Genomic DNA, 27,106 nt, shown 5'->3' with positions numbered 1-27,106 from the left:
TGTACGTATATATATGATGTATATGAATACCATAAAATCAAGGGGAGCTCTCTTCTGCTTTCCCCTTTCTCATTGCTCTGCACAAAACCGTCAACAAAGAAAGGCTACAGAAAATTAATTAACTTTGTTGCAAATATCCCTAAGGTCCTGCAGTCAAAACATGACCGTCCTTCTTCCGGTAACACAAGCGAGGTTCATTTTTTAAAAGTGTTTCACTAGTTTTTTTGTAGTGAAGAACTTCCTAGGCTTTAACTTAAGCCTAGAAGTACAACGTGATTACTTAAAAGGCGCACTTTGTAAGAAGTTTCTAAGATTGTTCCAGATATATAGTTAATAAAAGAAACTGGTTTGCATCACGAAAGTGAGAATGGTAATTGGATAAGGACATTAACTGGATACTCTCCAATTACAGCTGATCATATTAGTTACTGCCAGTCTCTCAGCGCTGCACAAGTATCAGCTGGGTTACGTTATCTTCCTGCAGGTCTTTTTTTTTCTGCACTGCTTCCTGCAAGTAGTCAAAGTTCAAGTGTGCAAACGACTCTAAGCCACACGGGAATACGTTTCCTGATGGACTTGCAGAGCTATAAATTAAAAAAAACCAAAAACAAACAAAAAACAAACCCAAAAGCTTTCATAATTAAAGTGTTGGAAGCGAGTCAGAAATTGTCAGACAAAGCTTGCTGATAAGAATGTGCAAACACACAAAAGAACTGAAAAATAATTCCAGATTTGAGAAACTTGAGTGTAGCTTTCCTGCTTGTTTCCTGGTACAAATTCTGTCTGTCTTAATATAGCTGAATAAAGTTTAAACTGTTGTTTGTTGTATATACAGCAGTAAAAGCAACACCAATTAGAAGAACTCAGTATTGAAATAATTCTTTTTCTTAAAATAATCAAAATTTTCTCAGTCCTGTATCACTCACAATTACAAAATAAATGTGTACATATAAATGAACCACCAGGCATAACTTAAATCGCAACAACGAATTGATTCTTCACGTGCAAAAGATTGTGCAGAGCAGCTTTACTGCATAACCTGGGAAGAGCAGGATAAAAAGAGAACACCGTGATCTATCAAGTCGGCCCAGTTCAGCAGCGCACTGGCGTATTTTTGTGTAACGTTAAACTTGTGAGCGCTCCTGAATCGCGGGGTATGACTGACTGCCTACGTGCATGGGCCTGCCAGCACGCTCCACAACATGTGCTGAGGTGAAACACGAATGCACGCCCGATTAAATCCGAGTGTGCTCTACAGACATCTGGATTGCCCTCAGAGACAGGCACACATTCCCAAAGACATCAAGGCGGAATGTGAATTCCAGAGCTACCCGATTTGCTAAAATGCATCTGCGCTATGAACTCATTTTCTCTCTGCCAAGAAGCAGAGAGCTCCTGTTATCGCTGCTGAACTCCTTCCAGAATCTCATCAACTTAGTCTGAAACTAGACTTAAACAGTTTGAGACTAGACATGTACTTTTACACTCCACCACAGCACGTGGTCCACCCTAAGCTGACCCAAGAATGGCTGGAAGAAAGCTGACAGGCTTCTCTCTCAAGGTTCTGGACCCTTGCCCGAGATCGCTCCTTTTGCTTTTGTGTATTCATTCAAAAAAAATAAAGCATCATAATACAGAGTTATTTTCAAGGGACTACATTTAGGGAGCTCACCCAATCCATGGACGAAAGTAAGTAGTATTCACGAGGCCAGCTTCTAGACTAACTTTGGGGAGCTTAGGCTGTTGCACCTGGAGAGGAACATCTCCTACCCCCAGAACAAAACTCGCAGCTGTGGTATTTCTTCTGCTCCATCACCGTGATCCTGTACCTTCCCAGCTGCGATATGGTCAAGAGAAGGACCGGCTTAACAAAGCTATACTGCCAAGACAGAAGGTGTGTGCACACAGACCTCCAAGCTTGTTCTTTTCTGCTGTAATAAATTTAGTCCATTCACAGCAAAGTATAACAAAGAGGAGCGTCACACACCGAAAAACAGAGGCATGGATTTTAATCCATCTATCATCTAACAAACGCGTCTGTTGTATTTTGCTATTGAACATAACATTTCTGATTCAACTCTACGCAAGGTCGTCAGCAGCCTCCTCCTTCCAAAGCCTGCAAATTTTCTAGATATTCGGTGACAGCCTCTATCTCTGCAAACTCCAGTAGTCTGTTGATTAACTTATCCAGTTCTTCTTTCCCACTTAGAATTTCCTGTGAAAAAAAATAACAACAGACAAAAGCATTACAGACTGTACATCAGTATCATTCTGCAATGCCGACTGCTTGAACGAGGAGCTCCTGGAACGCACTTATGCACTTCGCCTGGAGTCTCATCTTAGCGCATCCACTCGCTCGTCTTTGCGCTCCCCCCCCCTGTGAAAGCAACATGGTGTGGTGCGCAGCAGCGGGACTTCTGCTGCTGCCTGCGAAAAGCACGTTGATTCTGGCAGCAACAAAAGGAGCTACTGGTGCCTTCCTGCCATGTTTTCATGTAACCTACATGTTTACATGAAAATCCCCTAGCAAGAACAATCAAGGATGGAAGGATCTAATTCAAATACTGTTGCTCATGCCCAGAACTAGTTTGTTTTGCAAGCAAAGTGTAACCAACTAGTGTTGGGCAGTTTATGGTTTCAGTTTCACTCAAGAAAAATAACAAGTTCCCAACACTAAGTAGCTGAAAAGCTTGAATAATGAAAGTCATTTTATACAGTCATGGAACTTCTTCCCACTCTCCTCCACTGAGGGATTTGTGCACCTATTCCCCACTCCATTAAATACGAACCATTCCATATTCAGCGTGCCCTGCGTTCTCTGAAGTCACCCAGGACATTGGTACTGGGTACAGTTCCAAAAGTGTTGCTTCTTATGCAACAGCGCTTAGAGTAAACTGAATATCCAAGCTAAAACAGTGAAGGGGTCACCCTAAATTTTGCCCTACCATTCAAAACATTTTCCATAAATTTAATACACAAAATTTCCATACAGTTAATGCACAAAAATTTGTTCCCTGGGAAAAAAAACCCAACCAAATAAATAAATAAGATTCAAGGCATATGTAGAGACTCACTCAGAAATAAAGTTTCAGGTGATCTTAAAATTAAAGCATTCAGATTCAGTTTCTTCTAACTGCAGATTGTGAGGCAAACATAAAGTTTTTCTCTTGCTTCACTCCAGCATTAGAGAGAGAAGGAAAGACCTGGCTTAAATAATAATAACAATAAAAAAGTCCTCTTGTCAGGTTTTTCTTTTGGCTGTACTAAGCTTCAAGAATCTCAGATTTCACCTGTCCAGTTTGGCCAAGGGACTCACGGAGTTCACGAATGAGGACTACACGCTCTTCATCATTTTTCACTCGTACACTAGGAGAAAAATACACAGACCAGCAGGCCAGTGAGCTACATCCCGTGCCAGTCATCTTTAACACTACCCTACAACAAGGCAGAAAAGAAAGTTTAAGCTTTCTAAATCTACAACATTCTGCCAAAGCACAGCTGGGTATCTGATGTCCTGATTAAATTGTTTTCACTAAGTTCATTTTTTCTTCTTACAGTATACATTAAGTATCTAACTTTAAAAACTCCCAGAAGCAACCATTACCTTGATATTGCGTGCATCATACGAGATCCTGTGGTCAGTGACTCTGTCCTGGGTGAAGTTGTAAGTACGAATTCTCTCTGCCTGGGCTCTTGTTCCCAACTGTAGTGAAGCAGCAAAAAACAAATTCTACTACATTATGTTTTACAAAAAATATCAAATACTACTCGAAAACAGAATAAACTTTAATGGATCAGCCTGTTGCACCTACAAATCTAGCACTCACTGGCTAGCTACGGGGTTTTTCTAAATATTGTGGCATTTCTAAACTGTATTATTTGTGATTCTGTATCACAGGCCAAGTTTTAACACCCTCCAGTAGACTTCTGTTCCAGGTCTGTAGCTGGAAAAATTACATAACTCTCAAAAGTCATGTAAGGCAAGAGCTGTGTCTATACGTGTCCTCCGTTCAAAAATGTAAGCGTTTGTCTTTTTTGGCGTGTTGTAGCTCCCACAAAAAATAATGACAGCAGGCACCGTTAATAACAGAAGCAGCACAAGTCAACGTGTTGCAAAGCAGTTCCAGTAATGTTTGGCTGTCAGAAACTAGCACTGAAAGAGGAGTAAATCGAGACTATGAAGCGAGGTCCTCTAGTGGTAGAGCGCAAGAGTGCAAGCAATTCTAAGTATTAAAGCAGAACTCCAAAATGTAGCATTGTTGTGTGGTTAAACGCTTTTATTTAAATGGAGAATTAAATCCTAAAAACTGCTTAGAGAAATGGATGTCTGCTTCTTTTTTTGAAAATTTCATCTGCTCCCACACGTGTATTCCAAAATGAAGACTTTATTGAATGTATTCTGAAACATTAGGAAAGGTAATTTACTTTTGTCTGGTTTTCTCAGGTATTCATATAAATGTACATCTAAGTCCTTCATGCAGCTTTGAAGGCTCTCAAGCTAAAATTAATAACAAAAGATAAATGGCTTACCACTTACAGTGACTGGGTTAATAATCTGCAGAAACAATACACCTAAATGCAGGCTGAAACTAGTCATTAAATAGCGAAGCTGGAAACTTTGGAGCACTAAATAATTTTGTAACACCGAAATATTCTTACTCCTGTTGATCACTGTTGAAGTTTACACCACAAATGGGAAAATACTCAAAGAATGGGAAAAGAATGATCACACGTTTCAAGAGAAAAGCACACTTGGCAGCGTAACTTGAGGTAACTCTTTTATGGAAGCTGTTTCTTCCTTAAAAGGTTACCTAAATCCTACCGGATAAACTGCTACCTAACCGCGAGGTGTCAGGACTGTTTATGTACCTGTTTCTTTCAAAAGCTCCGAATGATCTTACAAACACTCTGGTTTAGAAACAGGTTAATATACAACTTTGAGAACTTCAGATCCTAGTTTTCATGGCTGATAACTTTTTACCGATCCTCTGTGTAACTGTGGCCCTTATAGGGGGATTAAATGCAGGATGCTGAGTGCTGCTTTTTGGATAATTCCAGCTAGTCTTTTGTCTCTTTTCTTTCCAGCTACAGTCGATGTCTCTTTTTCACTGCCTGAGAAGTCTACACTAGCCTTGAACTGGGATAAGTAAAAAACAGAATCACCGTTTTAAAACACAAGATTCGCCTTCGTAAGCACACCTGGTTAGACACACACACTCGCTTGCTCCGTCACTGTCACTCAAAAAGATCAGAAACAAATCCACAACCCAGCGCCGTCTCCAAATTTCAGCAATCACATGCTCTCACCTGCAGCTTTCTGGCACTCTGCTCTTGACTTATTTGTTTTTCAATGACCTGCTGGTACAGCTTAGCTTTCAGTGTCCGCAGAGCTATTTCCTTGTTCATCTGCTGTGATCGCTCCTGCTGGCACTCAACTGCTAGTCCTTCACAGAGGGATTCAAGAGAGCTCAGATCAAAAGCCATTATAACAAAGAACAAACAAGCTAAATTAATTCTAACACATTAGCCAAATGAAACCTTCCAGAGTGCTGGTTTCTAGGGCCTTTCAGCTGTAGGATAAAAAGTCATTTTAACACACTGGCCAGAATCATTAGTATGTTTTTAAACTCTTCACAGCAGCACCAGGGGCTTTGTTCAGTGCTACAGAAGTCAGGGATATTTTAAAATTTCATTAAGCAAACGAATTTCTGACATTGCCTCCAGAAAAAGGGTTCACTCCAATTAGCTATCACATGTTAAAAATGTAATTTGCACAGTCTACCGAAGTGTGTTTAAAACAGTGTAATGCAAGTTTTTAAAGTCTTAGTCTAAATAAGCTCTTGGAGACTGGAAAATTCATTATTCTAGCAGAGAAGGGTGTCTAAACAATACTGAAGAGTCTTGAACTTAATTATGAATAATGAAATAAAGTAAAATAATGGTCTTTAAATGAAATTTAGTATTTATTTTTACTTCCCATTTGATTTATGAAATAAAAAGGCATATAGGAAACAGCTGTTTTCAGGTCACTACTGGAATTTCCTCTGCCTAAAGAGATTCTGCATCTGGACAGACAGAAGCCCATTGAATTTCAATAAAAACAAATCCTGAGAAAGACAGAGTGGTCCAGTATATACACTACCTTCCCATCAATATACCTTTTCCTTCCTATTCACCTTATGACAGCATTATCTAGTACTGAACAAAAACCTTCAAGTCTCCTTTCTTCTCAGTCGTGTAACTACACAGGTTCAAGCCAGGCAAAGCACACCCTCGGTTGCCAACGGCCATTATTCCCAAAGGTACAGAGCCCGTGGCATGAATTATTTACATCTTCCATCCCACCCCTGTCACCTTCCATTTGTTCTTTCATCCTTCAAAGACAGTGTATTCATTAAACATTCCCTCTGAAGACAAAACTGACATAATAGCAAGACGCTGACCATTGTGCCACTGGTACATTGCCCTTTTCTCACACGTCGCCTTGCTGGAAGAGGGGCAGAATGAGAAGGGGCTACCTCCTTTTTCTGGTATAAGGCCCAACCCTGCAAACTCTAAGAGACAGCTTGCAGGATCGCAAGCTTTCTCTTTACGATACAGATTTAGGGTGATGAGAAGTATGAAATACAGCCAGACTTACCTGTGGGAAGGTGTATAACTCTCACAGCGCTATCAGTTTTGTTAACATGTTGCCCTCCTGCTCCTTTGGCCCTGAATGTATCTATACGCAAATCTTTGGGATCCACTTTAACATCAACCTAGAATCAAAGAAAATTACTCGTTTCTGCTCATTCTAAAAATACTTTGAATATCAGTGTAGAAAAAAAAAAAACACTTCTCAAAAAATTGCTCCTTTACAACCGCTCCTGAGTAACAGCTCTAATTATTATACTTCAAAAAAAATGCAATGTGAAATATCTCTGCAAAGCAATTGATGCTTTAAATATTTCACTTATATTTTCAAACTCCCACTTCCAGTCCTTCACAAAACAAGGGGGTGGGGTGGGGGGGTGGGGTGTGAGCCTGTGTTTGCGTGTAACAAAATAAAATCAAGAACGTTTTGTAAAACCACTAGCTTTGGCAGGGAGACTGAGAAATAAGCAAGTAATCAAAAACTACTTCTAAACAGCAGTGCGAGGATCTTGTTCACGAGGCAAGCCTGAATGATTCTTGCAACAGTGCTTAAAAACATCTAACTGAGGAAAAACTTGGTGTATCCAGATCCAAGTAAGGATTGTAGCATTGGAAATATGAGTCCATGATGACCTGGACCATAGTCTGGAGCTCAGTGGATGGTAAAGGAACATTCAGTTCTGATCAATGTTGCAAGGAAAGCGTTACAAGGAAGCAGGAGAACTTGCAGGGAAAGCCTAAGGGATCTGTTTTTGCTTATTTTGTGTGTAAATTGCTGGTTTAAGTGAGAACTGTAGGTATCAGTAAGATCTCAGAAACACTAACCAACACAGTCACTTATTCAAATTCAAAGCAGACTGCCCTTGATTTAGCAGAGAAGGACACCAGTAATTCAAATGAAAAAAAAAATAAAAATCAAAAGGACCTGCATAATCACATTACTATGCAACACTGAATATGTTCTTGGATATATTCCCTGTCTTAATACATGATGTAATTTAAAATTGGCGTGCTCACAGCAGTCAGCTTTGTGAGTGTTGGGGCTGGAACACCCGGTGAAATGATCACTGATTTACATGCCATTTCAGGCAATCGCAAATATCTGCAAAGTTCCTTCTGATGACCCATGTAAACAAGTAAGGTGCAGAGCCAAGGACTATCGCCTTCCAGAGTCAGAGAACTTGTGGTTCACTTGCCGGGACTTGCACAAAGTACTTGGGTACCAGTAAAATCCCAAAACAGCAGTAACACCTACTCCAATGCCAAAATGGGTGAGCAGGGATACACCGCCTTACCACCCCGACTAACAGTCAGTTTACCTCCTCTGGCTGAGGGAGGACGATAACTGACATTGTCCCAGTGTGAATACGCTGCATTCTCGATGATAGGCCCGTCTCAGGGATTCGCTGGACTCGATGAGTCCCTCCTTCATATTTCAGATGCCTGTAGACGTCATCCCCCGAAATATGAGCAGCGGCATGATGCAACCCACCTGGACAGACAAATAATGTGTGACAAATATAGCAGAGAAACACCGCTTTGAATTTCATTGTCTTGGTGGAATATCTGAAAAACTGCCGTACCTATCTCAGCCGGTGTATAGTTCACAATGTCAAAGGTCCAACGTTTATAGTCTGCATAGTTCTGGTACATCTCAAACATTTCTTTAGTGAACTGTTGGCAGATGTCTCCTAAAAATATAAAGGCGCTACAACATAAATAGCAGTTAACAAAACGGCAGCCACCAGTTCTCAGATTTAGCTGCAACTCTAACCACACTGTCGTTAGACAGATTAATACCCTTCTTTAGAAAGTATTACTTTAAACCATTGAAGTATAAAAAGGCATTAAGAATAACCCATAAGAGGTTTAATAAAGTTGGATGGAGGTTTGAAGTAATCTTTACTGTGGGGACTTTGCTGACCTCCAGTTGTTCTGCCAGCTGTCACTTCTAATATGACATGACTTCTATCATATTTTTTCTTTGGCACTAGAAGCTGGAAAAGCTGAAAAGGAAAAAAAAAAGAAAAAAAGAAAAAAAAAAAGAATGTCATGGTCTCCTTCATGAATCTGTGTCTCCTCTTAATCAAATTTACAGCCAGCCTTCATAATTGCCACACTTTGAGCACACACAACCACCGATGTCTTTTGGCAAACTAGTAAGTAGGACTAAAAACTGTCCAATGGTTGTTGCAACTCAGTGAGGTCAGTGTGGAAATGGGATATGCTGGTGCATCCACAGGAAAGCTAGCTGAAAATTTGATACCGCAAAGTCAGGTGTCAGGTCACCTGCTCCAGCCCCAACTACCTATGAACACAAAGTTATTAGCTACAACCCAGCTAATCCTTAACCTTATTTTTCAGAAAGTCCCATTTCATTTCAAACTGAACATAGAAATGAGCCCAAGCATAGAGCTCTTCACTGATTCGTTTCAGGTTCTCTGCTTATAATTAATTTCCCCACTCATGGGGTGCTGTCAGCTGAAGAGAAAATGAAAGGCTGTAAGTTCCAATCAGAAATCTTTCAAGAACGCACGCTCCACTGCCACAACCAGTTACTAGGATGTCACATCAGGTCTCAATAGCACAGACTCACCATTTTTTTGGTCCCCCTTCAGCATCTGCAGGCAGACAAGCAAGCAAGCAAAAATGACTAAAATAATAACCTTCTAAGACACAACTGTCAGTAAGAAGCTTAGTAATAATTAATGTTGTCACTTTGTTTCAGGGAGAATACAGAAGCTGGACTTCTGTTTCATTAAATACAAGTGTCAGTGTCTATTGTTAAGATCACAAAGGAACATTTTCCTGACGTTTTTATTTACAAAGCTGTATAATTTTACCTCAGGCTTACCTTTCTGCACAACACGTTGAATTTTTTCTCCAAGGTTTCCTTCTCTTCTAAGGCAAGCTCCAGAAGTTGTTTCTCATCTCTGCTGTCTAGCTCTAAATTCCAACCACAGGAGTAGGTGTTAGCCAATCTCACCTAGCTTACAGCAAATTGTAATGTAGCTGTCCAAAGACAGGCATTGCAGCACATAAAAGCTTGCAGTTGCATTTTGCCAGCATGAAATATCAAATACAAGCTGCCCAAGCCAGGATGCATATTACTAACTAAATTATCATATTTTGCAGGGGTGCTGGAAGGAGTAACGGATATCTTACCTCTCAATCTCCAGTTTATGGCTCAAAATCTGCATCAAACAGATGCCAGTCTCACCTGACAGTTACTCACTCTCAGCTTCCCTTACTACAATTTTTCATGCAACAAATTTTTTTGTTTCTAGACTTGCCCAGAAACACCCATATACTCAACAATTTGTAGCCACCTCATTAAGGTGAGATTACAAATATAGGTATGATGATAATAATGAGGTTTCTAACCCTCTGTCTCCTGCTATTCAAGAGATCAGTGAGATTTGGGAGTTATGGATGCGAGTCGTCAGGATGTGGGAGACCTCACTTCGACTCTGCTTTGCTTAGGGAAATTCCCTTCCCCTCTCTTCAGCATGTGAGACCACAATCTGGAGCACTGTGTTCAGTTTTGAGCTCCCCAGTACAAGAAAGGCATGGAAACAGTGGAGTGAATCTAGTTGAGAACCACCAAGATAGTCAGGGGTTGGAGCAAAGGACATATGAAAAGAGGCTGAGAAAACTGTGTTTGTTCAGCCTTAAGAAAAGCAGGTGGAGGGGAGGTTTTATCATTGTGTACAACTACCTAACAGAAAGACATTGAAAAGATGGAGACAGACTCTGTATATCATGATAAAAGACGACATGAGCTGGAATACAGGAAATTTTTATTAGATATTCAGAAAACTATTTCACCCTAAGGGTGGTCAGACACTGAAACAGGGAGTCAGAGAGGTTGTAGGATCTCTATCCTGGATATATTCCAAACTCAACTGGACAAGGGCCTGGGCTCTAACTGGTCCTGCTCTGAGTAGGGCATCAGAACAAATGACCTTCAGAGGTCCTCTTCAAACTAAATTATTAAATGATTTTGTGATTAGATTGCCCCTTCCTACCTTTTAGAGCTTACTACCAAACTAGGAAACATTCTCATGTAATGCTAGCAGAAGCTCTGAACCTTTTCTGCTATAGAGGCTTCAGTTTACAATAATTAAAGACGTTGATCAGTTAGCATTAGATCAGACTAAGACTATTAGACTACTAGATTAGACTAAGTAGAAACTTGGAAGACGGAGTCAAGTGGAAAACCTACCACTGCTAAAATAGGGAGCGCCCTCTCCTTTTCATCTTTCTTCCCACTGTTGTACCAGCTGAAGATTGGCTCTGTCACTCATCAGAAACTAAACCAATTCAACTCACCAAAAGAAAACAACAGGTCTGGTTAAACAAATGCATGTATTTTATCATGCCAAGTTGAACTAGCTTTAATTTACAATCGGACAACTGTCAGCACAAATGGGGGAATGGGGGAAGGCAGCTTTGAATAGCCAGGAGAGAGAGAGAGGGAGGAAGACAGCAAAGAGGAGGCCATCCTTCTGGCCAGCATGGAAACCATAGGTTTGCCTCAGATGCAGCATAAAACTGGACACTCAGTAGCTGAATGCATCTCCTCACCTTGCATGACTAGTGGCCTGAGCTCTGGATTCTGCGGCAGGAATCAGGCATCTCAAAGGCAGGTGCAAAGACCGTGGGCTCCACATCCCGAGGCATCTGGAGCCTGGTTCCCATTCACAGCAGCTAACACTAAACGGGCTGGGATGCTGAACCCGCTTTGGATACTGGGCAAGGACAGCAGTGGCTCCTCCGTATCACAGTTTTAAATTTATGCTCTGCATTTTTTTTCCTTAAATAAAAGACGCCAGACCAACACTCGAACCCGGCATCCCCTGTACATAAGGCAAGAACTGCATAAATTTCCCTACCAGTATGTCACAGCTCCATCCCAGAGCTGGTACTGAATCAAAGGCTTCGAGCTGGTCCAAAAAGCATCATTAGTGATTAGTTAGATAAACAGTATCAAATTAACTACTGTCAGCAGAGACGGAAGAATGGTCCGGTGGTGACCAACAAGCTTAAGGTTCAAAGGACTGGCATCCCATTCCCACCTCCCTACAAACCTGACCTTTAAGAATTCACTTAAACCACCCTGTGACTCACACCACCACAGGCAAACCTGGAAATAATATTTCTCTGCTTCACTGAGTGTTGCAGATATAAAATCCTATAGCAATTGTGAGGAAATCAGGTACTACAGAGAAGAGGGTCAGTTAGGGAGCTAAACAGAAAACAAAGAGCAGTCAAATGAAGGGAACATCTATGTTTTAACTTGGCCACATGGTAAACAGTACAGACAGAATAATTTGGCTCTATTTAATTAACTTCTTGGCTGTAATTTTCTCTCATTCTTTTCTTTTCCCTTCTTTTAGCTAGAACTCACTCCATTCATCCACATCATAATTTCTGGAATTAGAATTACTCTTCATTATATTTACTTGATCCAAAAATAGCCTTTTAAGTATAAATTTTCCAGTGTTTTCTTAACACTTTCTAACTCGTCCAAGAACATTTCTTTTTCAGAGTTAAATTTTTGTCCCTCCTCACCTTCACTCCTTTTCCTTGTTCTCCAGTGGAGAGGACATGAGAGGGTCAGGGATTAAAACATTTTCAATAACCACCATTTTTTCCAAATGCACAAACATCTATTTATTTCTAAAACTAAAGAATACAACTGTTTTCTACCTTTCTAAACAAGTTACATTTTTACCAGCTTTATTTCAATCTGACTTTTACTGTTTTGTCAACACCCCCTGGTTCTCTCTCTGAAAAGCACCACAAACTTCCATCCTCCTCCATTTATACTGCTGGCTACCTGTATCTCCTGTTCTTTGCTTTTCCCTTGCTTCACTTCTTTAATTAAGCCTCAACCTCTCCAGGCCAATGTTTCCCTCTCCTGGCTTAAGAGCTAAGCCAAGAGAACTTAGCAGTGTAGTTCGGCACAGCAGAATGGATGTGTGCACTGTGCGCACCTCCTCACACTTCTATATTTTTTCTCAAAATGTTGTGCCTTTAGTTATTTTGTAGATTCTTTTACTCCCTGTGTATGTGTACTTTCTTATTCATGAATGGTATCAAAACCAAAAAATTTTTCATTCTTTTTTTACTGTTGCAGAGTATCGAAAAGCAGCGGCTTCTTAGATAACCATCAACTTTTATTCCTTGAAGGACTCCTCTAATATTTTTGAAGAAATATTAGCTTTTGCCATTTAAATTGGAAGCTGACAATACAGGGTCTAATGGAAGTTCATGTAATTTGCTCAGTAAGTATCAATGAACTGGCTAGATGGAATCCCATTTTAAATAACACAGGTGAAGTCTGCAACTATCAAGTATATCAGGCTCACTAAATTTTTTTTCATTCAGTTGATGCTGCTCTTAGTTCTATCAAAAAAGAACCTTAAAACAAACATTTCCAAACTATTCCTGCTAGACAGATAGCCCTGAGATTCCAGACGATCCCTACTCTTGCAAGTTGGCTGTATTCAGACCTCAAACTGAAGTGAGGTGCGATGAAACTTGGAAGGATGTGGCTGGATGCAGAAAGCCCTAGGAGCACACAAGCTCACAGGAGCAGGCAGGACCAGAGAGTGTTCCAGGGCTGGCTTAACTTATTCCAAAGCTTTTCTCAAAGGCTGGGCAATGAGCTTATCGCAAGCAAGGCTACTGTTTTTAAACAAGTAAGTAGATATGTTCTCCTCACCTCTGCACATTGCTTCTAACTCCTGAAATTCTCTTTCAGCCTCTTTGATTTCTTGAAATGCAGCTGCAATGGGGGACAGATCAGCACATCTTCTCCTCAGGGTTCTTTCCTCAAAGTCACTTACTGAGTCAGCACTTAACAGATGAGTAACCTGCTGGTATTCCTTGCTTAGAGTCTCCAGATACTTCTGCACGGCCTCATGCTTCCACAATGCTCGAGAATCCTCATGTTTTTTCCTATGCTGACTGTCAAAAGGCGGAGTGAATCTAGCTGTGTCCAATAAAGATTTTGGCCTCCAAAATCCACAGTTGTGCAGTCCCACCACATAACCTATCTTCTTCACAACAGGAGGGAGAAGACATCTGTGAAGTTGACTGTGACAGTAGCAATTGGCAAGCAGGCTCTTAAAAAGACAGACACTTTGGAAAGGTTTCATTTTTTTTCTTATTTTTCCACTACCTGAAATCAAAAGTAGACAGTACATGGACCACCGTTATTTTCTAGAAAGAGAGAGCATTCTACCAAAAAAAACCCCACCCCAAACCAAACAAACACAAGAACTGTATCAGGCCCAAATCCTGTTCTTGATTACGCCAACACAAATGCAACTGTCATAGACAAAACTACTTCTGTTTTAGTCCTGGTTTAAACCAGAAACTTTTATCAACACCTTTATACTGAAGGTTGGAAAAGGTCTCTGCCCCCACTTCCTCAAACAGTTTATTTATGCTGCAGAAAAACTACTGTAGATGCGGTTTTACAGACAACAGCTTCATTTTGCCATTAGAAAATCCAACCATTTCATGCCTTACCGGCGGATAAAAAATGTTGCTCAGAGAAGACAAATTTATACTGGAGGTGCAGAATTATAGAGAGAGAATGTATGAAATGCGCAGAATTAATGTGCAATATTATACCCACTACAATAACAAGATATAACTTTGGCAGGAGGACGTTAGTAACATCGAGCTGGCCTTGCAACAGATTAGTCAATGAGACCACAGTACACTTGCAAGAAATTACTCACCTGTATACGTACTATGTAAGACACGGGCACAGTGCTTTTCGTCCCCTGTGTACTCCTTCCCATGATATATTTACATATAAGTATTATAAACATTTTCTATCCAAAAAGTGAGTAAGAAGCTGGTACTCTGAAATACAATCCCTGTCTTTTTCTGAGACACTTGGCCTACAGTTTTGCAGGCCACAGGTTCCGCTTAGCATTACTTTGGCTCTAGGAAACATCTTTTCCTCTTCATTTTATATCATCAACATTGCAACCTATGCTATGAATTCTTGCTGTGCTCTAAAAATTTATATTGGAGTGCAAGGGTCTACCAAGGGGGCTAAATTGAAATCATTCATATTCTAGGACTACTCGCACAGAAAAGGTTTAACAAATAAAGAAGCACTCCTTAATAGCTGACATGGCGTGGGGCATGGCCAGAAGCAACGGCGGGAGATTTAAACGGCCTCTAGGGAGCGCGAGCGACCAGGACGGGCAAAAAAGGCCGTGGCACATCAGAAGAGCATGGCGCGGCAGGTGGCGCGGCAGTTCGCGCAGGCAGGGCGAGCAGGAGGGAGCCCGCTTGTAGGTCTACAGTTCAGGCAAATGCTTTGGTCTCTGGCAAAATGGTGGGCACTCGCCTCAGAGCTAAAACCAGTGTTCAAGCAGCAAAAGCCCTTGAGATGTCAGACGCATCCACCCAGATGGATCTGGTAAGAAAGGAAACATCAGTACAGGCAGTGGGGTGCGGCAAATGTCCAAACCCCTCTCCTGACAAAAAGGTAAGTACCTGCATGAGGTGTGCACAGGTTGACGACCTGTTACATCAGGTGGCTGAACAGGAGGTTGTGCAGTATTAGAGGAGCTGAGGCAGAGATAGACAGGTGGCTTCAGAATCATGTTTCTGTGGCAGACACCACCAAGAATGAGGAACCGTGGACTCTGGTGACTCACAGGAGCAGGATTCCACAATAGCCTGCACCCTCCACCAATACAATCAGAAACAGATATGAAGCCTTAACGACGGAGGACACCCATGAGCAAGGTCTGCAAAGTTCCCTGCAAGGAGAAACTGTACCAGTAACATACAGTGGACATCGTAAAAAGAAACGAGTGCTCGTGGTGGGTGACTGTTGAAGGGTACTGAGGCACCCATCTGCTGACCTGACAGGGAGCCATGAGAGGTATGCTGCCTCCTAGGAGCCAAGGTCAGAGATGTTGCTGAGAGGGTGCCACAACTCATCAGGAAAACAGACTACTACCCGCTACTACTGTTTCATGTAGGCATGAACAACACTGAGAGCCATACCCTGGGTAAAATCAAGGAAGACTTTCGAGCCCTGGGGGAGCAAGTGAAAAACATTGGTGCCCAAGTGATCTTCTCTTCCATTTTGCCAGTTGGAGGGAAGGGAGCAGCCAGAAACAGGGGCGTAACGTATATCAACTTCTGGCTACATGACTGGTGCCACCGTGAGGGGTTTGGCTTTTATGACAATGGGGTGTTCTTCAATGACAACCACATGCTAGGGAGGGATGGAATCCATCTGTCTAAAAGGGGTAACGGAATCTTTAGCAGTAGGCTGGCTAACTTGGTGTGGCAGGCTTTAAACTGAAGGACTTGGGGGTGGGATCCGTTGCAAAAATGCTCATACCAGCACATCCAATGGGGGAGTAAGTCAGGCCAAGCAGTGCGGTGATAAAGGTTCCTTAGCTGTCTCCCAAGAGGTGAAACAGAAGAGTAATCACCTCAAGTGTATGTATACAAATGCACACAGTCTAGGTAACAAACAGGAGGAACTGGATCTCCGTGCCACTCAGAAGGGTATGACATCATAGGAGTAACTGGAACATGGTGGGACAACTCAAACGACTGGGGGATCGTAATGGACGGTTACAAGATCTTTCGTAAGGACAGTCAGGGTAGAAGAGGTGGAGGAGTTGCACTCTACATTAAGGAAAACCTTGAATGTATCGAAGTCAACTATGGTGATTGCAACTGCTCTATCGAATGCCTCTGAATTAAAGTCAAAGGGGTCATCTTCAAGCAGGACCTCACAGTGGGCATCTGCTATCGACCTCCTAACCACAATGACGATACTTGGGGCACTAAAGCAAGCCTCTGGCCAACAGAACCTGGTCCTGATGGGTGACTTCAACTACCCAGACATGTCATCCACCAAGTTCCTGGAACGTATAGAGGACTGTTTCTTGATACAAATGTTAGATGTGACAGACAGGAATAAGGCACTGCTGGACTTGCTATTCACACACCAAGAAAGCCTGCTTTGTAATACCTCGGTTAGTGATAGCCTTGGCTGCAGTGACCACAATATTGTGGAGTTCGGGATCCTGCTGAGTATGCTGAAGGTCACCTCTAAGACAAGGGTTCTGGATTTAGAAGAGCAAACTTCAGTTCACTCAGGGCTCAGTTGGGAGGGATTTGATGGGAAGCTTCCATGGAAGACAAAGGAGCTAGTGAGTGCTGGGAGTTCTGCAAGAACTCTCTCTTGGAAGCACAAAGCCAATTTATCCCCTACAAAGGAAAGGGAAGTAAGCTGAGCAGGAAGCCCCCTTGGCTCAACCATGACCTCCTGAGCCTACTCAAGTCCAAAAGGGAAGCATACCAGAGATGGAGAAGTGGAGGATGATCCGTCGAGAGCTACAAGCGCATTGCCAGAGTGTGCAGAGATGCAGTTAGAAAAGCAAAAGCCCAGCTTGAATTGAAACTGGCTGTAGATGTCAAAAATAACAAGAAAGGGTTCTTCAGGTACGTCAACCACAAGCAGAAACAGAAGGAAAACATAGGCCCACTGTTAAATGGAAAAGGAGAATCAACCACCAATGATGCAGAAAAGAGGTCCTCAACACTTTCTTCACTTCTGTCTTTACCAGCAATGCCGGATCCCAGGCTTTGGGAACGAAATTGCCGGTTGATCCAAACACCAACCCACCATCAGTGAAGGAAGAGTTAGTACATGAATTACTACAGGAGCTTGACCCCCACAAATCAATGGGCCCTGACGACATCCACCCGAGGGTGTTGAGACAGACGGCTGACATCATCACAAGGCCACTCTCCACAGTCTTCGAGAAGTCATGGAGAACAGGGGATGTCCCAGAGGACTGGAGGAAGGCAAATGTTACCCCTATCTACAAGAAAGGCTCGAGGGAGGATCCGGGTAACTATAGGCCCATCAGCCTTTCTTCAATCCCTGCGAAAGTTATGGAACGAATCCTCCTGGGGGCCATCACAAGTCAATTGAAGCACATGACTGGGAAAAGCCAACATGGCTTCACTAAAGGCAGATTGTGTTTGACAAACCTGGTGGCCTTCTATGACAAAGTGACTTGCCTGGTTGACATGGGGCGAGCGGTGGACATTGTTTACCTGGACTTCTCCAAGGCCTTTGATATGGTCCCCCCCAGTCTCCTCCTGGAGAAATTAATGCGTTATGGCCTAGACAAGTGGTCTGTGCAGTGGGTGGGGAACTGGCTGACAGGCTGCACCCAAAGGGTGGTGGTAAATAGCTCCTTTTCCAAGTGGCAACCTGTCACAAGTGGAGTCCCCCAGGGATCAATATTGGACCCAATGTTATTGAATATCTTTATAAGTGATCTGGATAATGGCATCAAGTGTAGCCTGATGAAGTTTGCAGGTGACACCAAGTTGAGTGGGGAAGTAGACACTCCAGAAGGGAGAGCTGCTCTGCAGGGAGATCTGGATAGGCTGGAAGAGTGGGCCAGCAAGAACCTTATGAAGTTCAACAAGGACAAGTGTAAGGTCATGCACCTGGGAAAGCATAATCCGGGAGTGCAGCACAGACTGGGACCCACCTGGCTGGAGAGCAGCTCTGTGGAAAGGGACCTGGGGGTCCTGGTAGACAGAAAGCTCAACATGAGCAAACAGTGTGCTGCTGCGGCCAAGGCGGCCAACAGGGTGCTGGGTTCCATCAAAAAGGGCATTGCCAGCAGAGATAAAAAAATCATTATCCCACTCTGCTTAGCGCTTGTCAGGCCACACCTGGAGTCCTGTGTACAGTTCTGGTCCCGCTATACAAAAAGGATGTGGACAGGCTGGAAGGGGTCCAGAGAAGGGCCACCAAGATGATCAAACAACTGGGAAGCTGCCATATGAGGATAGGCTGGGTAAAACTGGGTTTGTTCAGCCTTGAGAAAAGGAGGCTTAGGGGGGATCTCATTACAATGTACCAGTATTTAAGGGGTAGCTACAAGAAGATGGAGACTCCTTTTTTACATGGAGTCACATGGAGAGGACAAGGGGGAATGGACACAAATTGCTCTTGGGGAGATTCCGACTGGACACCAGAGGGAAATTTTTCACATTGAGGACAGTCACCATTGGAATAATCTCCCCAGGGAAGTGGTTGACTTGGCCATGTTGACACCTTCAAGAGTCGTCTGGACAGGGTGCTGGGCCATCTTGTCTTGACTGTGCTCTTCCTAGAAAGGTTGGACTACATGATCCCTGAGGTCCCTTCCAACCTGTGATTCTGTGATTCTGCGATTCTGTGATATTTCTGCCAGTGCCACAATCCCATCTGTCCACTGACCTTTACAAAAAAGTGGATTCAGAGAAAGTGAGAGCATGAAACTTTTGCAACAGGATCTCCTTGAAACATACAGTTCAGTTTTCTGACACAATTATTTTTTACTCATCAGTGACAAGACCTTCTGTCCATCTTCAGGTGTTTTATTAACATATTGCTATGGCATTCTAACTACGCAACTCACTCATTATCCGCACTTATTTACTTTCATCCATTTGTCCACAACAAAGCAAAAGCAATATGCATTAAAACCAGAAGTACTGCATCTTGCTTGCCTGGGTGTCTGTTTTACTACCTGCAGAAGGAGGGAAGGACCTTTATTGTACTTCTGCACCTTCCCCAAATTCCCCAGCCAGAAGGTGCTATCGAACCCACAGCGGCAACTTCAGGAGTGCTTTAATTGACAGAAAGCCAACGATACCCCACATGGACTGTTCTAGTGACTAAAATTGGCTGTAGCAGAGGGATCATGTGCCCTTCCCCAGGAACACAGCAAAAGGCACAAATCAGGCTCATCAGCTAAAATCCTGGACTTAGCTGCTCAGGGGCACATGTAGACACAATTCCAAAAGCCCTAATTCTGCTGATGGCACTGGAGTTGCTCCAGGCCCACATGGCCCATCATCATTTGGTCAAGTACTACCCATCATTAACTCATTTTTAAAAGATTCATGTTATATTTTATTTTAATTAATTAAATATATTAATCATAACCATCTAACTCATTTTTTTACTGATGTAGTTAAGAAGTGATGTACTTAAATAGTAACAATTTGTACTATAGTTCTGCCTGAGATCTCAAAAATAAAATTATTGCTTTTAAATCCCTAAAAAACCGAAGCAATGGCATGATGCAGACCTCCAAGGAAGTCAGAAATTGCAAAACAGCTTTGCGATGGTAAATATCTCTCCTTTTCAGAGAGATACTACTGCATCACAGATGTGCAGAAATAAGCACACATAAAACTTTTACAGAGCTATGAGCAGTAGATGACCTATTAACTGCTTTCCAAACCAGATTTTAATAACTTTTTAAAGTTACAAAATTACCCCATGCACATCACAAATCAAAACCAGCACGCAAAAGCGACAACTGTAATAATCTTATTAAAATAATGAAAAAATAAGAGTTTAAAAAGCTAATTTCCAGTCAAGAAACAGTTATCAATGCTGTGACCACTTTAAGAGGTTTTACAAATAATTTCTAACAATCAGGATGCTATTAACTCCACGCAACTATATTCAGACACAGAAGAATATGCAGGCATAGGGAAGGGGCATGTATTTCAATGCACGCTGTGACAGGAACAGCTCAAGGCTGTGCCTCCGAGGCCACTTTTAATACACTGCTGCCTCCCACCACAGCTACCCGCAGCGAACCCCCCCAAAAACCATGCACAAAGTCCCCCTAGCAGCTGTCCCTCATTGCAAGGGTTACAGGTGGATGAGGAAGGCAGGAGCAGGCAGGAGCAGGCAGGAGCAGGCAGGAGGAGGTCACAGAGCAGCGGAGGGCAGCTGTGAGGGGCAACAGGGGCTCTGCTCCCCAGCACCCACCAAGGTGCTTTGGCACTCACCGTCCACCCACTTCAGTGCCAGACAGATCCTTCCTTGAAACGCGAGGCCATGGCAGACAGGAAGTAGAGCAGAAAAACTCGCAGTCCCAGCATGCCTGCTAAAAAACACGTCTCCCAGCGTGCTCTGGCTCCGGCCCGCATGGCCAGCCAGCCCTCTGCAACAGAGGCACTGGGGTACCGTCACCAAAGGTCTGCACGCATCTCTTGAGCAACGCTACCAGTAAAGGCAGACATTGCTTTATTTTGAGAAACACAAGCCCCAAAATAAAAAAAAGGGGAATGCAACCTTAAAAATAAGTCTTAATTTTTAGTATCTCCCTCACAGCCACACAGTAACATGTTCTGACTTCAGCAGTGCTTTGGGAGAAATGGCATGAGTAACAACAAATCGGAATATTCACGTCTGTTTCTGACTTCTAAGATGTTATATTACATACACTTTTCCATGTATTTTCCCAAAACGTGGGCTGAAAACACATGCTGTTTCAAATCTGGTTATTCAAAGGTTAATTTCAGAGAAGTCTGTGTAAAACAACTTTAAGTTGTCAAAGCTCACTATTCAATTATATTTAAAATTAATTATTGCTATGCTACTAAAGCCAAACATCAGTTATAAAATGTTAATAAACATAACTGTTCCGACTATCATTACAACAGGCTGCAGCTTCCTAATAAGGTATGTTTTAGAACATACTATGTATATGCACATTTTAATAGACAATATTAAACAATTATAAACAATTACCTCCCTATATCTGTATTTTAAAAAGACTTAAGTAACACTGGGTTTTTATACATATAATCACCCAAAAATTCAATTTACTTACTCTTTGCTATAGGAGAAAAACGTATTTGAACATCTAAGATGAAAAATTCTGCTGCTTGAGACTGTTTTACGTTTTACGTTCCCCTTAGGTGCCCCACATGGACAGAAAAGTAATTTTTTTCTTCCGAAGTTTGCTTTATTCCAGTAACTTTCCCCACCTCTTTCATGTTTGAACAAACCCAACTCTGCTGTAAATGCTTTAAACCCCACTGTGTTCTGAGTTTCTTTCTTCCCAGCTACTGTCATTCAACAGGATTAAAAAAAGGTAAAAATTTGGTATTTGGCACACGTAACATCAGTGGGGTTTGGTGAGGTAAATATTCCAAAAGGCTGAAAACTAGACCGATTGACTGATGGGAAGATTTGGATCAAACCTCATCAGCACATGAATGACAACTAACCACTTGGCTTGTTTAGATCTGAGGACTGGTTCTCGTTCTGCTCCATGCCCTAGGAAAGAAGGCAAGGCAGGCAGATTAAAAGGTTCTTCCAGAGAACAGGACCCATCCCAGAGCTGATCCAACCTACAACAGGGATGCAGCAAACAGCACCCTCAAACCTCAAAGGCGCTTCCCCGGGCCTGAGCCGGCTGTGCTGTGCCATGAGAGACACCATTGTCCAGACACTGTCCCCACCACGCCTCACTCTTCTTCCACTATTACTTAGACCTCAGTGAAAGGGAGTAAGAAAATTACCCTTACATTGGGAGTCTAAATATGCAATCTGATACTTAAAAATCTTGGGAAGGTAATCTATGGGAGGACAAGCAAAAAGCTAGGAAGAACCTGAAAAATGTAAGCAGACCATGCACTCAAAAATTGATTTTAAAAGAAGAGGGTAGGCCAAGGAAAATCAAATCAGCTCTAGTGCAGCTAGTAATGGTCCATACCTTAAATCCTCTAATTAAAAGTGATCATGGTTCATTTTTTATTATGCCTTGGTGACGAGTTCTTTAACTTAATTCTAAGTGTGAAAATAGAGACTGTAACAAACTCTCAGCCCTCCCTAGCAAACAGCAGACCACACAGGGACCCCATGGCCAAGACAAGGGCTGGACTCTGTACTGTCAGCAGGGTTTCCAGATGCACCATCAACCAGAGGACCTAGCCCATGCATCGCATATTCAAAACATATAAGATACACTCTTTCCCCATATTTACTGTATGCTTTTTATACTGCAATACAGGAATTCAGTATGAAGGATGAGAAATCCTGCTGCCACCTGTGCTTCCATCTCCCTCACATTTTGCTTTGAGGTCCGAAGCAGCTGCCTGTGGAGCTGGTGAGGACCACTGGTTATGGGACAGAGGCCACTCAGGGCAGGCTGCCACTGCCTTCCTCAGCCACCATGGCAGCCCACAGGACGTTGGGCGCAAAAGGGAGGAGTGACAGCAGAAGTACACCGAGGCTTCAGGGCTTCGAGACAGATGTGGCAGTTCCATCCTTTAAAATCTGGCAATCCTAAAATGCCAATTGCTTTGGAAAGAAGAGGCAAAGAAATGGCTCATCAGACAAAACAGGCTCCCGGCCTTTCCATGTGCTTGGCTTGAGGGCAGGTCCCTGCCCACACAGAGGCCCTTTTTCGCTCAGGGGGCCCTACCGCGGTTTAGCGATCTGCAAGCAGCGTGCCACAACTTCTACAGATACCAACTGACATTGACGGGTCACGGAGTAACATGAGGGATGTGGCAAAATTACGTCATTATAATGTATATATCACTTTAACATTGCTCCCGCCTTTTGACCCAAATGGTTTGTCAACAGACTTCTGAAATTCTTTCTGTTTGAAGGAAACACTGGTGACAGATTCATACGCGTCTTGAATACAGTCCTGTTTATTAACAACGCCTGTAGAAAGAGCTTTGTTTTGCCCAGCACAGTGGGATTAAATGACAAGTTTTCTTGACTGTGCTCCCAAACCTCACTTTCAGCTAGAGCTGAAAGAGCCCCCCCAACTCATTTATTCGCTCCCAGCTCGTCTATAAACGTCTCTTTTATTGCCTCCTTACTTTCCCTTTCTTGCTGCTTTTAACATGGATTTTTAATACAGACACACATCTAAATGAAAATCAAACCCCTGCCGCTTATTTGCAATTTGCCTACTTTCAGACAGCGTTCTATCCAGTATTTGGACTAGCAGGAAACAGAGACCTTTAGCTGTCAAGAACAGTCCTGTTGCTTCAGACCAAAGGTCCACCTACCACAGTATTTGCCTGCATCTCGGAGATGCATCTTTTTATGACTCAACCCAACCAGATGCACAACACGCCTTTTGCTAAGACAGAAAACTAGAGTCCATGAAGTCAAGGCTTGAGCTTGTTCTAACAAGTTCTGAACACGTGCTGTGGTACAAACAGGCTCTGAAAATGATGCAGCAGGGCAAAGTCAAGTTGGCCATCCTTGTCAACTGTACTCCTGCTTTGAACAAGTCAGATACCAAATACAGCAGTACCAGACCATAGAGCAGAAAGAACAGTAAATTGGGTATAACATGCAGAAAATACACACACTGCTATCAGCAATCTAAGTGACATCATTAGAAGCATGCCGGAACAAAAAAAAGTGAGAAATAAACACAGTAAAGATCTTCCTTCTGCAGAGAAACTTATTACAGACCATACATCTAAACAAATTAACAAAACAACACCGAAAACAACCACCATCCACAAAAACAGCAGCCATAAACCAATGCTCAGCTAAGAAGAACGAGGAAAGCACACACTGGACTTCTTTAATATTCTCCTCGCCTTTGATAATTTCATCTCAGGAGGCTTCCTAAGCCTACCACATTTTTATTTTCCTAATTAGTAGTCCCCAAGTTAGCCCATCATCGAGGTTACTGCCTTCCAAGAAATTGTCCACTCTCTTATTCTCTCCTTTAGCCTGAAAGGAAAGCAGCCATCATGTCCATCAGCTTCAGCAAGCCTTGTCACAAGTCAAAGACATGCTGCTTGGGATCCTCAGTCACAGTCACACAGTCACCTACTTTATGTGTAACCAAATAAAATGTTAACTACGCGACTTTTCTAACTGGCTCTTGTTATATACTATTTTCCACGCGCTTGCTTTACTGTGGGTATCTATCACATTTGTCATGTGGACGGTAGGTGGATAACCATCTTATTACAAAATTAATGTCCTTTTAAAACATACCAAAATATAATTAATATTTTTAAAGGGTAATTACCTAGAGATTCTCATTGAAGATGCCTAATTTTTTTCCTTGTAAGATAAGACTTTTTAATTGGTTGCAACCTTGACAGTTTAACCAGTTTTCCTTCTCAGTAAATGCCCCAGGCCAAATGGTTTTAGTGTTTCTGGTTGGTTTTTTGTTGTTGTCGCTGGTTTTTAAATTTTTGCAAACATTCATTTAAGAACGATTTCTAAGAATAACAAGAAGAAAAAATTATTTTCAAAAGACCTTAAACCTCCTTTGGCGAAGGTGCCAAGCCATGAATAAACGCTTACTGTTCCAAGCATGCACGATAGCGCTGGGAAGTTTTACATAACCAACTGCTGAAAAATGCATTAGTGCAATAGACGACATCCCCGCTTGCTAGAAATCTGCCTGCGAAGTGTGCTGTTGTTTCCTTAAATACCAGCCAGGGCACAGCAAGCACGCAGCCTCCCAAAGCTCTGCAGTTCGCAGAGACTTCGCTTTTTCCCCCAACACCCCCTCCCAGGCCTTCAGGCAGCCCGGCTCCCCAGACCACCAGTATAAGCGAGCTGCTGGGACGGCGGCCGCGCCAACTCGGTTACTTGAGGCAGAGAAGCAGGGCAGCGGGGGCACAAAGGGCATTTTCTGCCCTCCCGGAGAGGCCAAACGCTGCAAAACCCCTCCAGCACCCCGTTTCCACAGTCCTTCCCTTGCGAACAGCCGTCATCGGGGCCACGGACGAGTTTTTACCGACCCCCAAGGGTGGGATCCCCCTTCCCACTCCTCCCCCCGGGGCGTTGCCGCCAGCTCCCCCCGCCACCCCCAGGGCCGCCCGCCTCGCCCGCGGCAGGTAACACCCCTCAGGGCCGCCGAGAGGGTAGCACCACAGCCACAGAGGCCGAGCCTTCCCCTCATGGCGGGGAGGGCGGAGGGGGATGACGAGCGGGCGGGGGGCACCGCGGAAGATCCCCTCATGCCCCGACCCGAGGGGGAAGCCGCGGCGGGGGGCAGGGCGCGGGCGAGCGGCAGGCGACGGTGCGCCTGCGCGGAGGGGACCCCGGCTGCCATTTTGCAGCGTCAGCCGGGCGGCGAAGCCTCCCCGGCAGCTGCGCAGAGGGGCCGCGCTCGCAGGGAGCGGCGGAGGGAGCCGGTGGGGAGGGCGGTGCAGGCCAATGAGTTAAAGAGTCGCCGCCGCCGCCGCCGCTCGGGCAGGAGCCGCGCCGCCGCCCCGCCGAGTTTGGGGTTCTCTTTCCCTCCTTTCCTTCCCCTCCCTCCTACCGACAGCCGCCCGGCGGCCTCTCCCGGGCCGCCCCCACCCCGCCAGCCTCCCTCCCTCCCTCCCGCCGTGCCTGCCCGGGGGCCGCCCGCACCATGCCGTCCGTGCCGCTGCCGCCCAAGGAGAGCAACCTTTTCAAGCGGATCCTGGTGAGCCACCGGCCCGGCTCCTCTCTCTCTCTCTCTTCCCCCTCCCCCCCTTTCTGCCGGCGTTTGTCCCTCCTCGCACGCCGGCCTCGCTCGCTGCCCCCCGACCCGCTGCGCTGGTTACTTCGCCCGCCGCTGGAGTTGGCTCCGGCAGAGCGAAAAGGGCTGCGGCGGCCGCGCTCGCCGCGGGGGGTGCCGGGGCTGCCGCCGCCTCCTCGTCCCGGTTCGTCCCCGTTTCCTTCCTTTGTCTGGGGCCCGCCGAGCAGGCCGGGCGAGCTCCCCTCGCTGCTGTGGGGGGCTGGTGGGGACTGGCGTCGCCCCCAGGCGAGGGCGGGAAGGAGGGAGGGAGCCAGCCGCCCGCCGCTCCCCCGGGGGCCGCCGTTCTCCTTCCTCCCCGCCCGCGACGGTGACTCCGGGGCGAGCTCCGGCCGCGGGGCTGGGCAACGCTGCCGCTCCGTCTTCCCCGTCCCTCCCGCCGGCGGAGGCGGGCCCTTACCCGCGCCCCCGGCAGTCCCGCCGGCGGCTGGAAGTGGCGGCCGGGGGGAGCTGTCAGCCCGGCCTTGCCCTGCCGGCCGGGGCCGGGGGCTGCTGTGGCGCCCGCCGCTGTCGCCTCCCGCCCGCGGCGCAGTGCTCGGGAGGGCGGAGGGAGGACCTGGAAGCGCGGTGCAGGCGTTGCAGGGGTCTGGTGGTGTTGCGAAGTCGATCTCTATAGGCGCTTCGCTTCCAGTAGCGACGTCTGTTTTAGTGTAGGGACTCGATTAAATCTAGTTCGCTGGCCAGTCTTAAGTGTAGTTGAAGACGTCTGGTGGATTAAAGTGTCCTGACTCCATAAGACCTTTGGAAGACTCGTTTCAACTTTTATGTGCTGGGCTACTTTGACTCAATTTTTATCTTGGGCTGCTTCAGCTCTTTGAGATTTAATGGTGCAAAGTACATTTAGTGGTTGTGAGGTAACTTTAAAGAAGGAGCTCACTCTAAGTTTCTACCCAATCACTGTGTATTTTATAATGCTCACTTCTTATGGAAAGAAAGAAAAAAAGCCCTCCTTCCCCCAAGAAGAAGAAAAATCCCCCAATCCACAACAAATCACCAGCCTCCCCTTTTCATGAACTTCTCAATGTAATGGAGCTCCAGCCTCAACAAAGTCGAGGTGTTTTGTGCCAGTTTGCTCGCCCGCAGGCAGAGGA

At 44.4% G+C, this 27,106-nt stretch overlaps 2 protein-coding genes across 15 annotated transcripts in view; one reads left to right on the top strand and one right to left on the bottom strand.

The window, feature by feature from the left end:
• Positions 1-1,992: 1,992 nt before the first annotated feature.
• MTRF1 (mitochondrial translation release factor 1) lies at positions 1,993-26,534 on the bottom strand. 11 transcript variants are annotated; one of them, XM_075087802.1, is made up of 11 exons: positions 25,905-26,010; positions 24,528-24,723; positions 13,364-13,822; positions 9,488-9,579; positions 8,558-8,639; positions 8,217-8,324; positions 7,953-8,125; positions 6,641-6,758; positions 5,308-5,444; positions 3,605-3,703; positions 1,993-2,215 (listed from the first exon to the last, which is right to left on the bottom strand). In XM_075087802.1, the coding sequence occupies exons 3-11, from the start codon at positions 13,797-13,799 to the stop codon at positions 2,093-2,095; spliced, it is 1,368 nt and encodes a 455-aa protein (XP_074943903.1). In that variant the 5' UTR covers positions 13,800-13,822; positions 24,528-24,723; positions 25,905-26,010; the 3' UTR covers positions 1,993-2,092. The 11 variants fall into 11 exon arrangements, with proteins under 11 accessions (XP_074943903.1, XP_074943885.1, XP_074943921.1 ...); XM_075087784.1 differs by having other exon boundaries at positions 25,868-25,955; XM_075087820.1 differs by lacking the exons at positions 24,528-24,723; positions 25,905-26,010 and adding exons at positions 14,391-15,082; positions 15,163-16,421.
• The window catches only part of NAA16 (N-alpha-acetyltransferase 16, NatA auxiliary subunit), a 75,269-nt gene continuing 73,712 nt past the window's right edge, over positions 25,550-27,106 (top strand). For all 4 annotated transcript variants that reach the window (XR_012659657.1, XR_012659660.1, XM_075087675.1 and 1 more), the window contains exon 1: positions 25,550-25,922. Coding sequence is in view for 2 of the 4 variants with exons in the window: in XM_075087675.1 (XP_074943776.1) it covers positions 25,869-25,922 (54 nt within the window). In the remaining 2 variants the exon portion in view is untranslated. The remainder of the gene's footprint in view (positions 25,923-27,106) is intronic.

The sequence above is a fragment of the Phalacrocorax aristotelis genome, chromosome 1 (assembly GCF_949628215.1).
Source record: "Phalacrocorax aristotelis chromosome 1, bGulAri2.1, whole genome shotgun sequence".
Lineage (NCBI taxonomy): Eukaryota > Metazoa > Chordata > Aves > Suliformes > Phalacrocoracidae > Phalacrocorax > Phalacrocorax aristotelis.
Note: the sequence above shows the minus strand (reverse complement) of the source record. Positions and strands in the feature narration are given on the sequence as shown.

Excerpts from the sequence above, each read along its gene's own strand:
- MTRF1 (XM_075087765.1), bottom strand. The coding sequence starts at position 13,847 with ATGTACTGTCTACTTTTGATTTCAGGTAGTGGAAAAATAAGAAAAAAA. Across the intron at positions 5,445-6,640 it reads AGTTATACACCTTCCCACAG|GACTAGCAGTTGAGTGCCAG; the intron begins GTAAGTCTGGCT and ends CCCTCTGTGAAG. Across the intron at positions 2,216-3,604 it reads ATGATGCACGCAATATCAAG|GAAATTCTAAGTGGGAAAGA; the intron begins GTAATGGTTGCT and ends TTTTTTTCACAG.